Source organism: Patagioenas fasciata, chromosome 14, assembly GCF_037038585.1.
Source record: "Patagioenas fasciata isolate bPatFas1 chromosome 14, bPatFas1.hap1, whole genome shotgun sequence".
Classification (NCBI taxonomy): Eukaryota; Metazoa; Chordata; class Aves; order Columbiformes; family Columbidae; genus Patagioenas; species Patagioenas fasciata.
This window is the reverse complement of record NC_092533.1, coordinates 6948378-6963978: the sequence shown is the minus strand read 5'-3', so window position 1 is coordinate 6963978 and position 15601 is coordinate 6948378. Positions and strand designations below refer to the sequence as shown.

The window sequence follows — 15601 nt, the reverse complement described above, 5'->3', positions numbered from 1 at the left end:
GGTGGCCTGGTCACACGTGGTACATGGTCACCTCTTGCTGCTGCTGCACAGCCACCATCCTGATCCCAAAGAGTCAGCCCTGTTCTGCGCTGGGGTGGCAGCTTCCTGGTCCCCAAGGGTCAGCCCTGCTCCATGTCAGGGTGGCAGTGTCCTGGTCCCCAAGGGTCAGCCCTGCTCTGTGTCAGGGTGACAGCGTCCTGGTCCCCAAGGGTCAGCCCTGCTCCGTGTCGGGGTGGTAGCGTCCTGGTCCCCAAGGGTCAGCTGTGCTCCACCCCCTTTCTCAGCCAGAAATAACTGCTGTCCCACAGCCCGCCCTTGGCATCTGGTCTGGAGCCCAGCACGGGTCGGGGCGAGCGGCAGGGAGCCTGGGGGTGCCGCAGAGGGCCAAAAGGGGCCACCAAGCACTGGCACCTACAGCCTGGCTTTGGCCTCATCACGAGCACAGCAGGAGAACATCTTTGGTCCCCAGCATCTGGGTTGTCCCTGACCAGGTAGGGGAGCTGGGATCCCACGCTGGGGTCAGTGGCTGCAAGGGTGCATGGGGCTTGGGGACATTCCAGCCTTGCTGGTGGGGACATTGCCACCATGGGGGGCAGGGATGGTCTCCCAGAGTGGGGTCAGGGGAAGGACGGGGCACAGGTCCCAGGTTTGTTGCGCAGATGGTTAATGCTGAACTCGGAGCTGGCAGGGAGCTGGCTGCGTGCCAGGCACCCGTGGCCCCAGGGGACCCCCTGCTCTCCAGGGCTCTTAGGGGATGCTGCACAGCCCAAGCCCAAGCTGGAGGATGCCAGAGGCATCAAATGGGGCCAAGCCACCACCCCACTCCTTGCACTTGCAGAGCCGAATGCTCCAGCAGCACAGGAGGGGGGACAGCCAGGGGGCTCAGACCAGGGCTGGTGTCCAGCTGCCTCCCCACGAAGGAGTGACCCAGCCCAGCCATCCCATGCCCCATATTGCCACCGGCTGGGCTTGCTGGCTCCGCGGCAGGATCAGTGCTCCTGCACCCTTGGGGCCAGAAGCTGAAAATAGCTCTGCTGAGGCAGAGGGGCTGGGGGGGCAGCCAGGGCCCCTGCTCACCCGTAGGCTGCAGGCAGTGAGTGTCGCTCCAAGGGGGTTTAGGATATGAGGACACCAACTCGCTGCAGGTGAGGACAGAGCTGAGGACATTTCTGCACTAAAGAAAAGCAGAGAGGAAAGACAACAGGCAGGGGCTGAGGGGCAGCATCTGTGAACATTTCCCTACACTTGTTGAAGGGAGGGGAGAGCAGTGCGGGGATGGTGCTGTCAGGAGGAGATGCTCAGGGGTGGTGCTGTCAGGGGGGGATGCTCAGGGGTGATGCTGGCCAGAGGAGATTTTCGGTAAAGCTTGGCCGCTCCCCCTGGCACACCTGGGGCTGGTGGGTCCCCATGCTTGGTGTCACCCCGGGACTGCCTCTCTCTTCCAGCCAAGCAGGATCCACACCCCTCCCACAGAGCTGCCCCAGGAGCTCGGCAGCAAGTGATGACCATCATGCAACCGGGCCCTGAAGACGGTAAGGAGGAACAGGGGTGTCACCAGTCCCATGGCAGTGCTGTCCCCCTGCCTAGGGGTTGGACCCAGCTCTGGTTGAAACCACTGCCCCCACTCCTCACAGCCTCTGTATGTGTTTGCTTGGTCCCCTGCTGCACTACAGCCCCAAGGGGCAGCAATTTCCTGTCAAAGAGTCCATGCACAGGGGCAGGAGAGGCTGTTCAAACCTTTGGAGCTTAGATAATGCCCTGACAATTCCCCACAACAAGGAAATGCAGGTCCCCAGCACAGCTCCCACCACAGGTGCATGGCTGAGCCACGCGACAGGGACCCTGGAGAGGGGACATGCTGTCCTTGTGCTGGGCATGGGGGTCCTCAGCGTTTCAGCAGGCTCAGCTGCAGTTGTGCTCTCCCCTGGCCTCCCCAGCACCCCAGCTGGACCTGGGCAAGAAGGTGAGCACGCCACAGGATCTGATGATCGAGGAGCTCTCCCTGCGGAACAACCGCGGCTCCCGCCTCTTCCAGCAGCGCCAGAAGCGGATGCAACGCTTTGTCTTCGAGCATCCCAGCGGGTACAGGCAGGTGGGTCTGCAGCTCATCCCCACGTCCCAGTGGGACAGCCCTTCCCTGGTGCTCACTGCCTTTGCAGGGAAGTGGGTCTGGGAGGTCTCAGCAGGATGGCCAGGCTGGGCATGGAGTTGGGCGAGCATCAGGTTCAGCATCCACCAAAAAGCAAGGGTGCTGGTCCCCCTCTGCACCCACTAACCCCTCTCCTCACCTGCAGCTCCCAGGAGTGGGTGGCTCACATCACACCAGGAAGGGTGGCACAGAGGGAACAGGAAATGAGTGGACGGTGAGTAGGTGGAGGAAGCTCTGAGGCACTTCCAGCAGAATTCTGAGTCCTAAGTGGGACAGGGGGAGCTCCCTGTGCCCACTGACTCTGCCCTCTGCAGGCAGGGGAGGACGGTGGGCTCCAGAACTATCACTCCGAGATCCACGTGGCCGCGTCGCCCCAGGGCGGCCCCCCTGAAGTGCCCAAGAAGACAGAGAAAGTCTTGCAGATGAGCAAAATCCTCAACCCCGACTCTCTGGCCCCAGGTAAAACCTACCTACACCCCAAAGCCTACGCGGTTGTTACCTCAGTAACGCGAGGGCACTGCGAGCTGCTGCCTGCCAAGGGTCCTCCCTAAAACCCTCCCCTAGATTTTTTGTATATATAAAGATATATTTATGTTGTATGTGTGTAATCCCACCCGCAGCAGCAGGTCCTCCGTGGCTGTTCCGAGCCCCCTGTCCCCTGCTCGGGACATTGCCCCAGCCTGGCCGTGGCTGCCCACGCCATCTCTCCCCCCGCACAGGGTACTCAGGGCCCCTCAAAGAAGTCCCCCCGGAAAAGTTCAACGTCACCGCCATCCCCAAAGGCTACCGCTCCCCATGGCACGAACTCCTCGGTGACAAGGACAATGCTCTGCACAGCAAGAACCAACCACCCGTGAGACCTTCTCCATGGGACTTCAGGAGCTTCAACAGGTAATGCTTGCCAAGGAGCAGGCACTGCCAGCCTGTCCATCCCTTGGCCAAGCCCTTTAGCCTCAAGAAGCACCTACCATTCTGCCAGGGAAATGCAATGGTCCAGGCCCTCTTTATACACTGCAGGGCTCAGGTTGCTCTTTTCCTGCTCAGGAGCTCCTCTGTGGCCCCTCTGCAAAGGTTTCTGCCTCCAGCAGTTCCCCAGATCTCGTCGCGGCTCCACGACAAGGCTTGTGCAGCCTTACGCAGCTTGGTCTTGCGGGGTAACCTCAGCAATTATGGCTGAAATTTGGGAGGACTAATTCTTCCACATGTGGTCCTGGAGAAGGAATCGCTGTTGTTCCCTGCCAGGCTCAGCTCTGGGCTGGTTGGAATTCCTGCCCAGACACTGCCAGGTCTCTCTCCTCATTTCCTTAGGGTATCCGAGCAGCTGCTGGAATTGAGGGGGGTATAAGGTTAATCGCCACCAGATTCCTTCCAAATACCTGCTTGAGATCGAAGTCTCCAGGCTGGGGAGCTTCTGTCGGCCCAGCCTGGGCAGCTCTGTGCCCTGTGGCTGCTTCCAACAGAGCATGGCTGTTGTGTGTCCTCACATCCCCAAAGCACACTGGGGTCAAGGTTAGGACCACACAGCAGGAGGGCACCAAGGAAAATCTCCGCTCTGGAAAGGAGTTTGGTGGGGATTCAGGAGACAGAGATCTGGTGGTGGCAAAGTACCAGTAGCCCAAGGCAGAACAATGAGAACTGAACCTTTAAGCTGAACATCATCCCAGGGAATCTGCAAACCCAGGTCTTGGCTCTCCTCCTTGCTGTAAGCCTCTTTCATGTGGATGAAAGCACAGTAGCCTTGGTGGCCTGGCCAAAGTCACCTTCCAGCAGGCAAGCCCCGCTGGAGCTCCTTTCGAGGACACAGCATTGCTCCCCATCAGAGCAGCTGCCACAGTGCTGGGGCCCCACTGACAGCAGCTTTCCTGAGCCCACACCAGGGCTGGATTTGAGACAGGGGGGACATGGGCAGAGACCAGCTCGGCCACTGGAAATGATGCTGCCACCATCCCTTTGCTGCCCTCCTCTCCCTCAGCCCCTGGGGCTTTGCTCTGCAGCCTGGCGAGAAGCCCAGCAGGAGGGTGCTGTGCGCTCAGCCCCACTCATGTTTCTCCTCCCACACCAACGACAGCGAGACAGCACACTGGTCTGTACTGGAGTTGAGGGTGAGAGGGAGGAGGCAGTGGGGTTAACAGGAGGGACGAGAACCTGTGGGCAGCCATGGGGAAGCCGAAGTGCTGCGTTTTAGCCATTCAGGGTCTCCTTCCCAGTTGCTCAGCAATCGTGAGCTTTCCTGGAGCAGCAACATCCGAGGAGGTGCCGTAGGGGGAGAACAAGGAGCTGCTGCAGACACTTGGCTCTTTTCTTTCAACATTTAGCCATGCTCCTGCCTCAGTATTTATTCATGGACAGGGACGGAAGCAAAGGCATGTTTCTGAATAATGCTTTACCCCCGTACCATTTCTCCCCTCTCACATGCTGCCTTTCTATTTAAAGTCTTGAACTGTTATTTAATACAGATGGATGCTAATTTAACACCAAGCCTCTTGCCACCTCCTCTAATTCTTCACTGAAGCAAGAAGATTCAGAGAGCCAATCTGCTTTTAACTGGGCTTTTCAAGAGCTTCCAAGCTGTTGGCTCTAAAATCACTTCTCAGTTCATCAAATACCAGACTGCAGAAAAACAAGCTTTTTGGAACAAAGCAGCTAGCAAAAAGCCAGCAGTCTTGCCTGAAGCTAGGTGAATCCAGCACAGCTCACACGGGTCACAGGGCAAGTTCACTATCTCGACAGCAACTGCATTAAAGCAGACCAATTTATCCTCAAGTTTAAACATTCAGGCTGTGATGCAAAGACCTTCAGCCACCTTGCTAAGGTGTGCTGCCTCAAGAGTAAAAACCAAGCTTTGAAAAAGATCGTCTTTTCCCAGAAGGGAGAAAGTTTCTGGAACAAACCTATCTCATTTACCTTTCCCCCACCTTATTTCTCCTCTGTTGCAAAGCAGTACCACGTTACTCATGTTCAAGCAGCACTTTCCAAAGCAAACATTCCCAGCTATGCCTCACTGATAACTCAGCCTCCATATGCTGCTCCAAAACCAACATTCTTGGCTTTCTGGGGGCTAGCACTCTCTTCCCCAGTTCCTTTCCATATTTCTCCAGACAGGGATGACAGCTCTTGCCCCCACACTGCTCCTCCTGTTAGTCATAGTTCAAGAGAAGCTAGAGCCAGAGCCAAGAGAAAGACATTTGCCTACACATGTGCTAGAGTCATCAGGAGGCAGCACCACCCTCTGCAGAGCAAATCAGTTGCGTACGAGTCACTTGCTAAAGATCAGGGGGTTTGTCACCATCACCCACTTTCTTACTCTAGCCCCTTTCATGCACAAAACATCTCTGCTGCTGTTGGTGGAGCCCATTGAGAGAGACTATGGCAAAGGTAAGAAGATGCTTCCTCCCTCCCCTGCATGATCACTGACGCTCAGGCACCAAACCCTTCTCTCCAGGGCTGCCAAAGCCGAAGTTGCAGGTGGCTCTGTACAGGACAAGCACCTTGCTGGGGTGGCAGAAGCTCTAATGGCCTCTGGGGAGGAAGCGGAGGGTTGTCATTTACTACAAGCATTGCTAGGTTGCTGCCGGGCTCATAGTAAATCCAGACCTGCTTTTTCCATCACTTTTATGACACACACAACCTCTCCTCCTGACATACCAAGTCTGTTTTTTCTTGCACTGCAGGACTCCCACCCCATTTGACAGGGCACTGGTCAGTGACCTGTCCTCTGTGCCCACCGTGGATTTGGAGCACTTGAGTGTTCTGGAGGTGATTTCCCACAGACCCAACTTCAACAGAACCCCTCAAGGCTGGGTGCGGATCCTACCGGAGAGCGACGAGCTGTAGCGTGCGCTCCCTTCCTCATCGCCGCGGATGCTTTTCTCGCTAGACTCAAACGTACTTCACACAGCAGGGGAGAGAGGAGTGAGTATTCTTCGTGAAAGCTAAGTGCGTGGTCTCAGTTGTCATCCTCTTCAATGGGATCTAGACAAGCTCAAGTCTGGGACCATGTTGAATTCCCCCCATACCAGCCATTGTCACAAGGGTATTTAGTGCTGAGCTGAGCAGCCAAGTTCTCATCGGTAGTGTGAGCAGATCCCTGTAAGCTCCTGTACAAAACACCCCATACATCCCTCTCTTGTGGCCTTGCAGAAGATGGCAGGATCACCTGCTGCAACACGGCAAGCTGTCTCACTGTTTCTTCAGTGACACACAAGACTCGCTCTGACAGCTGCTGCCTTTGCAGAGAAATTCCATCTTCAGGACACCTGTCATTCTGGTCACGACGGCCAGAGGAGGCGATAATTGAAGAGCAGCAGCAAAACAAGTTACCAGAGGCATTGGCATGTTCAAAGCATTCACCTTGGACTTGGCTGGACAAGAACAATGAGGAACTGGGAATCTGTCTGTTTACCAACACAGCACAACCAGGAGATATGGGAAACACTGGGAGCTGGAAACTTGTGCCCCGTTTTCCACAAGCTACTGGCCGGCACTTGGCAGCTGGTATTTTCCCCTTCCTACTGCTACTTGTGTGCCTTGCTTAAACAGCCAAGCCCTTCGATTGACTTACACCAGATTTGGTCAATAGAGATCAGGCCCTACTTGGAGCAGCAGCGCTACAAAATTGCACCAGTCTGGAGGTACCATCAGGTATTCTGGCAACTGCAGCATCAGTGGGAAGGAAAAGGAGCGCAGCTGTGACACCAGAGCAAGCACGGGCTTCTCCATGAAGGCAAAAATATGCAGCAAGGATTCAACTACAGAAACATTCTCAGCAGTGACACACAGCAAACACCAGGCTACGGGAAAGTCCTCAGAACAGCTGGAAAACCCCGCTAAGAGCTAACAAAAATCTCTAACTTCATACAGGCTTTCTACACTTACTTTTGTCAGGTTCTTGCTGTTACCCTTATTGAATCTTGCAAAAGCAGGAGCATTAGGATAAAAGTTTCTTGTTCCACCACTGTTTAAACCAGGCAAGTAAATTCCGTGGTAGACGCAGTTAACGGCTGCCTCGCTTGTGAAGTGTGTTTGTAACGCTGTGCAGAACGAATCCCACACAGGGACTCTGCGGCCACAACGCACCACTCAGGCAGGAAACTTTCTTTGCTCTGTTCTTCCCACAGAAGCTGGAGGCACCAAGCAAATGGAAAGAAAAACAGTCTGTTCCTTATACATTCAGTATTTATGATGCTCAATTGCTGTCCTGTTCCAAACCCGTCTTTCTCCCCTTTGTCCGTCAGCTGAAGAACTCACGTATCCCTGGGGACCTGGCTGGAAATAATAAATAAATGGCGATAATGTGAAGCCTGTTTGTGTTTCAGATCTGTGTGCGGAGCACCCATGGTCCCCGACCGCAGACTCAGGGCCAGAGCAGTGGCAAACACCGCAGCCCCCCCACCATCCACCCGCAGCCTCTGCTCCTCCAACACTGCCCTGGGAAGGCTCTTACCTGACAAAAACTAAACTACCTGCACCCAAAACCCTGCTTTCTGCAGAGAAAGCCAGCCTGCCTGCCAGCCGTGCTGCTGGTGCCACCTCCAACCCAGTGGCATCGCATGGGACAGCACATAAAACCAAAAGTGGAGCTGCTGTCCTTGTGCACCCTGCACTTCGGCTTTGGCAGAAGACAAAATCAGACAAAGCGCTCAAACACTGTGCTCCAGGAGGCAGGGTCTAAGCAAAGTGTTGAAAAATTCAAATATTTTAATATATGTTTTTTTAAAACAAGCAAATGAAGCTTCGGAACAGGTCTGATCATGTTTTGCTTTACAGAAAGGTTCATACAGATCCAAGATATGAAAGCAGCTGACATAACAGATAAACTTAAAATCCTCCAGCCACGTGCACACACATCTTATTCAATGACAGGCTCCATGCAGGACACAGTCGCTCCTGAACAAACACCAGAGTTGGAGCACAGGGAAAGAAAAATGTTTCATATCTTACCAAAGTAGGACAAAATGAGATCCATCTCACAGTTAAAGAGATTGTATCCACTGGCCTCCAAAGCCCCAGACATGCTCCAAATATCCCCAGGACAAGTTTTTGCACCTGCACTGTGTCCTCCCCCCGCAGCTGTCAGCACTGCAGGCTATAGGGGCCATCGGGGGGACTGTCACCAGTCCAGAACTGGCAACTGCTGAAACCAGGCAACCGCCAAAACCAGGCAATCACCAACCTGCAGCTCCATGTCACATCCACGCCCCCCAGGGGCTGCTTGAATGACTCAACGCTGATCTGGCTCAGGATGGACAGGATTAGAAATGAAGCATCAAAACAGGTTTTGGTTTTCGGTTTTTAAGCAGAAAGACAATAAAAGGGAGGGAAGAAAATTCTGTGGCAATAGAAAGGCAAAGCCATGGGTCTGGCACCTCTGATAAGCTTGATTTTCAGTTCTTATATAAGAGTCCTGGTTTAATACCTCATTAAAATAATAAGTCGTTACCTGACACAGAAAGAGCCTCTGGTTACATTTGTATAGTCCATAGTGTTCAGACTGAGGATATCAAATGGGCTTGGAAAGGGTTTGCTTTTGTTTTTCCAGAAGTTTATTTCAAAAGTGTGCCAAGGGGATACATGGCTAGCACTGTAATTCTGGTACACCTGATCCACAGAACCCCAACAGCCCTTCTCCATCTGCCCCCCGCCCCCCCACCCCCCTGCACTAAATGAAAGACCTGGGATGTATCAACCACCCCAGCAGCCAGCAGAGACAAGGAGCTCAGCTTGCCCAGTGTCTTCAAGCGGGGAAATAAGGCTTCACTAGCTCACCCACAGCTGAACAAATGGTGCTACCATGGTAACTATAAAATAACATTTACTGAAAGGACGAGGGCAGCAGGACGTGCTAGGGGCTGCTGTGCTTCCCCGCGTGGGCACCCATCCTCTGGGGATCCTGGGATGGGTAGTGGATGGGGCCTGGGGCTCTCATGAATGGAGGTGGAGGCCCCATAGCGTGGAACATGTGTGGTCCGAAACCTGTGAAAATAAAGTCAGCAGCTTCAGAACAAGCAATGCAGATGTAAAAGTACCAACAGAAAACAGCTGGCTTACAGCTGTGCCTTAGAAAGGTGCACACCTCCCATGATTCCTCAAATCCCCCAACTCTTTCCCCTCTTCTCAGTATAACTGGGGGGCAATCCTCACCCAACACACACCTGTCCTCACAGATAAAAGCTGGGGGGGAGGACTGGACAGGTGTCTGTAACACTGACTTAAATGCTTTCTACTCAAATGTGGAGCAAAGCAAACACATCCACAAGTCTGCTGTCCCACAGAAAAAGGGGTCTCTGGGTAGATGTACACACACAGCCAAACACAGGCTGGTGTTCAAAGACCTGCAGAATGACCCTTTGAAGTCTGAGTTCATGTGGCATTTATACAGCCAGCAAAAGCACCAAGTAGGTCTCAGCAACCAGTGACAGAGATCTCTGACACGCCTGAGAACTTGCAAGTGAATATGTACCACAAGAGGCAGCTCAGTGTAATTAAACTGTGCTGACAGCTCATTTTAGCTCATCAGTTCACATTGTATGATCAGGGATGAGGAAAATGAACCCAGGGCATGTGTCAGTGCTCCAGCGCAGCCGAGTGAGGAGAACTAGATCATCTAACGCCATGTCAGACACCCCCGCTCGCAGGGGAAACACGAGTACCTGGAGGTGGTGGCGGAGCGATGCCAGGAGGAGGTGGCAAAGCGATGTTAACCACGGCTGGAGGGCCGCTCGGAGGTAGGTTGAAGTAATTTGCAGAAGCCTCCTCTTCTGCAGCTGGAGGAGGGGGGAGAGCTGCGGGAAAAGTACACAGTGGTTATGGAAAGTCTCTCAGTCAAGATATGCAGCGGTATCTGCCTCCAGAGAGGAGGCATAGTCAGTTCCTTCACAAAGACAAACTACTGCTACTGTTGCATGTATGAACTTGCAGCACATAACTGCTCTGGGCTCATCAGTGCCTCTGCTGTCCTGATCTTCGTTACGGCTCTCGGGGGTTTAACACCAGCTTTGCTCATGGAAGCAGGTCAGTACCAGGTATTTCAGAGAGAAAAACAACTCCCTTACCTCCAGGAAGCCCTGGAACTGGCTCCAGCTTTATCCCAGATTCTGTAGTACCTTCCTTGTCCTTTTCTTTTCCTCTTGCTGCCTGGGACCTATAAAACAGAAGTTCGAGAACAGGAATGAGAAAAAACAGGATAAGCAAAGATTCACACCACAATAGTTTCTCATCCATATCCAATGCTTCATGCCAAAGGTGAAAAAGTCACAAAACATCAGAGACAGCAGGTACAAAGTGTGCAAATGGCACTTGCAGGAGATAGCTTAGAAGCAAAACTTCAGAAACTCATGCATAACGCTGAACCAGGATACCCCGTACACAATTTGTGTAGTCTCCAACTCAGACCCTGCTGCTGAAAGAAAATCAAACTGTAAAAGGACCCCCACTGTTTACCAACTTGGTATCTGCTCCAACTTAACATCCACTCCTGCCCATCAAGGCTGCATAAACTGAGTGAAGAACCTTGTGGCAGCATCCTCAAGACTTCCTCCCTCCAGACTCACCTTCCCCATTTGACATTCAGCCTGCGACCGTTGACAATGAGTTTGTTGAAGGATTTCTCAGCAGCCACCTCCGCAGCCTGCCGGGTGGCAAACTGGATGAACGCGCACTGCTGCCTCTGCACCACAGTTATCGTCCGAATCTCCCCAAACTGGTAGAAGTGATTTCTGTGGGGAGGGAAAAAAATTATTATGAAACCCCACTCCTCCAAGCCAGAGGGTACAAAGCAGAGCAGGACCTCATCATGTGCTGAAATACACACACTCAGATACTTTCATTTCTCCATCTTAAGTTCAGACTAACCATTAAAAATTAAGTCCCTTGCCCCTCTGTGCAATTACAGAGCAATAAAAACTCTGCAGCCGCTTTTCCCAGCAGCTAGCTAGAGAGAAACTACAGGACTTTCTTGTAAAAAGTATTTGAAATGTGCCTGTTCATCTGTTCTCCTACAAGCTGGCATCACTTGGCACCTGGCCCATCAACTAGTTTCCCACTAAGGAGAACAAAAAAAGAAAAATATTTATTTTCTTTCCTTGCAATAGAGATTTCCTCACTTTAAGATGAGCAGTAATCAAGGCATCAAATAAAAAGGCAAGGGCAACACAAATTCACCAACACACCTGAGATCTGATTCAGAGATAGTATCTCCAAGCCCTCCAACATAGAGGGTAGTAATAGTCTTGTCATCCGGGGGGTCGAGACGAGGCATGGTTGATGCTCGTTTCAGAAGTTTATCAGCCACAGGATCATTAATTCCGTAGTAACGATCTTTGATGTTCTGATCAGCCAGAGGATCGTCTGGATCTGTAGGCTTCTCATGCCTAAGTTTCAAAAAACAGAGCATTTCATAACACCAGTCACAGCCGCATCGGGTTAAATAAATGCGCCCTTCCCCTCTAAAGGCCTCTGCTCGCTTCTATGCTTAACGCTGTTCACATAAACACACCAAAATGGAAAAAAAAAATCCTGGAGAACTTCAACTGCAGCCAGGACTGCCTTGAGCTCTGAATGAATGGCACTTGTGACAGCTCAGCGTTCAGCACTACAAAACACAAGAGCTGGATTTCAAACGGCCTCTTGTTCAAATACAAAGATCTCTGATTGAGGGGACTGACGCCATGAAGGGAAAAAATGAACTATGCAGAAGAGCTGCAGTCACTGCTTTGGCAAAACACTACGGGACCAGGCAGCTAACTCCTCACAAAACAACTTGCCACAACAAAGACTCGTTCACTGGCGCCGCGTGCCAACCGACTGACCCCGCTCCTGGTGTTACAGCTCCTGTCTGCTGCAGCATTTGCTGCTCCTCTAATGCCCCAGGGAGCTGTGTCTGACCACAGGGAACAGATTAACTGTTTAAACTGTGTCTGTACCTGTAGGGACACTCTTCTCCTCTCTTGCATTCTCCCTTTACCCAGAAGGAACAGATGTGAGGACGGTTACGTTTATAGTACGGAGTGGTCCGAGCCAGCTTCAGCAGCATGTCGCTGGTAGAAGTAGCTTTTCCTAGCGCACCAACTGGTCTAGTGCCGTCAGAATTAGATATCTGAACAGTAGTTAAAACATAAATAATTATGTATATATCACCATTAAAAACTAATGCACAGAATTAGAGCAAGCGATTTAAGATAAGCCAAGTCATTCCTCCCCTTTACACATCCACAGAGTGTGATTACAACTATACTTTCTTACCTCTCGTTCCATGTTCTGGGTGTAATACTCTTTATTAACATCAGACTTGGGCATTTCATCCTTGAGGGAGAGTCCTGCATCCCGGACTTGAATAGGCAAACCTAGAATCAAACAAACAAAACACCAACAAATCCCTATTACACCTGTGCATTTGAAGACACTTCACCAACTTTCATTTCAGAGGCAAGCAGACCGGACGCTTCTCTTTGCATTTTTTGGTACGCACCATATTCCAGGTCAAGCAGGCAGGTCTGACAGACGTTCTTCAGCTTGCTGCATGTCTGGCATACTTCTGTTTTCTTGAAACGCATACGAACACCAGGGCACCAGCGAAATACTGTGAAAGGCCTGGCACAAATCTGAAAGACAGAAAGTCGACATTTGTACCACTGTCACACAGCAGTGAAGCTACCGTGCTGGCTCTTGCACAAAAACTCTAAGTCCAAACACATCTAATATCTTTAAACTCTAAATACAATTTCATCTTTGTGCTAAGATTCACAGTTCAAGAAATATTTGTTTCTATTTGGTGCCTTTGACAGGAGAAAATTTTAGACAGGTTTTTTCTTGTTGTTGTTTTTTATTTATTTATTATAATAACTCAAAGCAGATCTACTCAATGGAAAAATAAATTCTCCTTCATTCCAGGCCATGTCAGTACAGAGCTATTCAATTACCAGTTCCGAGTAAACTGGTCACCAGTGTGGCAGCAAGTCCAGTGAGAGATTATGACACTTTTACTCCAGAAGCTGGAATGATGCATCTGCTTCTGCTGCAGGTACTGTTTGAGGAGGACAAGGAAGATTTCAGAACCTGCCTTCTCCCTCCCTCAGATGGCAACTTATAAAAGGGGCAAAAAAGTCCTTTAATTTAACACTAAATATTTCTCACTCTTTCAGAAATAAACATGGCTTATTTCTTAGCCAGCTAACACACAAACCACTGTGTAGCTGTGAACAACATATTAATAGCAAAACCTAAACTCTAGTTATTTATGCACCACTTATGGGTAAAAATAAACTTGCAAGAGAAAATATGAAATCGTTTAAAATGCTGAAATACCTTCAAGTATAATACAACATTCACAAAACCTAAGTCAAATAAACATGAGCAAATCCTAAGTCTGTCTGGACAGCCTTCAGTAATTCTATTAAGACCAGCTGACTGTCTAACAAAGCACACAGTAGACTAACCTAAAAATGTATGTAGTTACATAAACATTTTAAGTTGCAAACCCAGATAAGCACTTTTCTGAAGCAAACATTCTTTTAACATTAAAATTTATTATTCCTAGACGCATGCCAATTGAGATGTTCTTTCTTCAAAAGCCAGCAAACACACCTTGCATTCTTTTCCATATTTTTCTTTGGTCTGAAATATAATAAAAACAACAAAAGAAAATATGAAACATCATTACTTCAACATAAAACATATGATTAATGTTATAGCACAGGGGTTTTTTTCATAATTACACTGCATTTAGACTCACCCACCCCTATGTTTTGGATTTACACCTTGGCAGATCAACAGGACAAAAAATAAAATCCTAAAAAGCTTTCAATCCAGTTTTGGTTTAGAAACTTTAATTAAAAGCACAGTATAAGTCTCACCTCAGGTACAAATGAAAGGTGAGGATGAAATGGAATATTAATAGCTATTTTTAAGCAAAGATGATGTTACATGATGTGCATGAAACAAGCAGTTTTTGAAACATCACCTATACTGGCAGCAGGATTACATTTCACAAAAATGTCATAGACTCTCTCAGCAAACTTGGTGGAATGGAAATGTGAAGGGAAGATCATTCCAGTGTCAGTCACACGCAAATGGACTGAGCACAGAGAACAGCAACAGAAGAGACTGACTCCTGCACGAAGGACACCAAGGTAAACACACAAGGATTTAAACTACCATCAGGCAATCTTCATAAGACAGTTTTAACTTATTGTTACAAGCGCGTATTCTTCACATTTCAGAAATTGCGCTATTAAATATTTCAACAGCTTAATGTTCTCCATGTCACGTGATTTACCGGAACCAATGCTGTGTTTTCTAGTATTTCCTGCACTCCAGACATTGGACTGTATCATCTCACTTTCCTTTTTGAGTCATTTAGCCTTAAATCACACACCTAACACCATGACATCGCATACCAACAATGGCCAGGAGCAAATAATGGTGTGCAGGACCAATTATGAGTGCACATACACCTCAGCATCTCCTGCTGCAGCCAGGCATGTTTTAGTCCCCAAAATACAGCAGTTCTAGGGTTGAGACAGAGGAAAGGACTGTATGGTCGAACGGGCACGTACCATTCGGATATACGGGTTTTCTCCAAGGCATGTCTGGCACAGGATGGGGAAGTCCTGAAATGAGCAAGAAGAAATTAAAAACACAGATTTGCAACAAACTCTCTCATCATAACAACATTCAAATCACACTGAACTGAGCTAGACTAATCAGACCGCTTAAAAAACATAAAAAGACTCATTCAAAATGAGCCCCTGGGAGAGCTACACGCCGTGACCCAAGACCCATATTATGAAAGACCCACGACCTGCCAGCTATTCCAGTCTGAAGCAAAATTGAGACAAACAAACCAACCAAAAGCATCCTCTGGAGACATCAGCTGTTCAGTGACCTGACTGCAGCAGCTGACACGGCCCCCAGCGTCCCCCGGCATCTATTGTCTGCACTGTGCCCACCCAGGAGAGGCCTCAGCACTAAAGAACGTGGCCCGATGGGCCCAGATCAACCCCCGCAGCTGCCGTGAGGCCTCCCCAGCCCCCGGACACCCCGAGCGCCGGCGGAGAGCGGGGAGAACAGGGCGGGGCGCTCCGTCCTCCGGTCCCGCGAAGGCGCGGCAGGCCCTTCTCGGATCCCCCCGCGCTGCTCGCCCGGCCCCGAGCGCCGCCTCAGCCGCCGCCTCAGGGCCTTGTCCGGCCCCCCATCCCGACATCCTCCCGGCAGCGGGAGACCCCAAGGCCTGGCCCGGCCTCTCTCCCGGGCTCACCGCGTCCTCCCAGTTCTGCCGGTTGTAGGTGTTGGAGCCCAGTGATGTGGACATGGCGGCGCGGCCGCTCCGCTCGGCCACCGGAAGCCCCGCGCCGCTCCGCCCTGCGCCCGGCAGGCGGCGGGAGACGGAAGTGACGCTACTTCCGCCAGCGACGTACCGGAGAAGCGAGCGACGAAGCGAGCAGCGAGGCGAGGGGG

At 50.8% G+C, this 15601-nt stretch overlaps 2 protein-coding genes across 3 annotated transcripts; one reads left to right on the top strand and one right to left on the bottom strand.

The window, feature by feature from the left end:
* Positions 1-73: 73 nt before the first annotated feature.
* Positions 74-6090, top strand: MYOZ3 (myozenin 3). The gene is made up of 7 exons (XM_065849403.2): positions 74-491; positions 1446-1532; positions 1938-2092; positions 2295-2363; positions 2464-2608; positions 2869-3040; positions 5821-6090. The coding sequence occupies exons 2-7, from the start codon at positions 1502-1504 to the stop codon at positions 5981-5983; spliced, it is 735 nt and encodes a 244-aa protein (XP_065705475.1). The 5' UTR covers positions 74-491; positions 1446-1501; the 3' UTR covers positions 5984-6090.
* A 1736-nt stretch (positions 6091-7826) lies between these two features.
* Positions 7827-15550, bottom strand: RBM22 (RNA binding motif protein 22). Of its 2 annotated transcripts, XM_065849324.2 has the most exons (11): positions 15402-15550; positions 14701-14754; positions 13730-13759; positions 12615-12747; positions 12389-12489; positions 12070-12242; positions 11317-11517; positions 10699-10863; positions 10201-10289; positions 9799-9930; positions 7827-9121 (listed from the first exon to the last, which is right to left on the bottom strand). In XM_065849324.2, exons 1-11 carry the CDS (start codon positions 15453-15455, stop codon positions 8991-8993), a joined length of 1263 nt encoding a protein of 420 aa, XP_065705396.1. In that variant the 5' UTR covers positions 15456-15550; the 3' UTR covers positions 7827-8990. The 2 variants fall into 2 exon arrangements, with proteins under 2 accessions (XP_065705396.1, XP_071670819.1); XM_071814718.1 differs by lacking the exon at positions 13730-13759.
* Between the last annotated feature and the right edge of the window lie 51 nt (positions 15551-15601).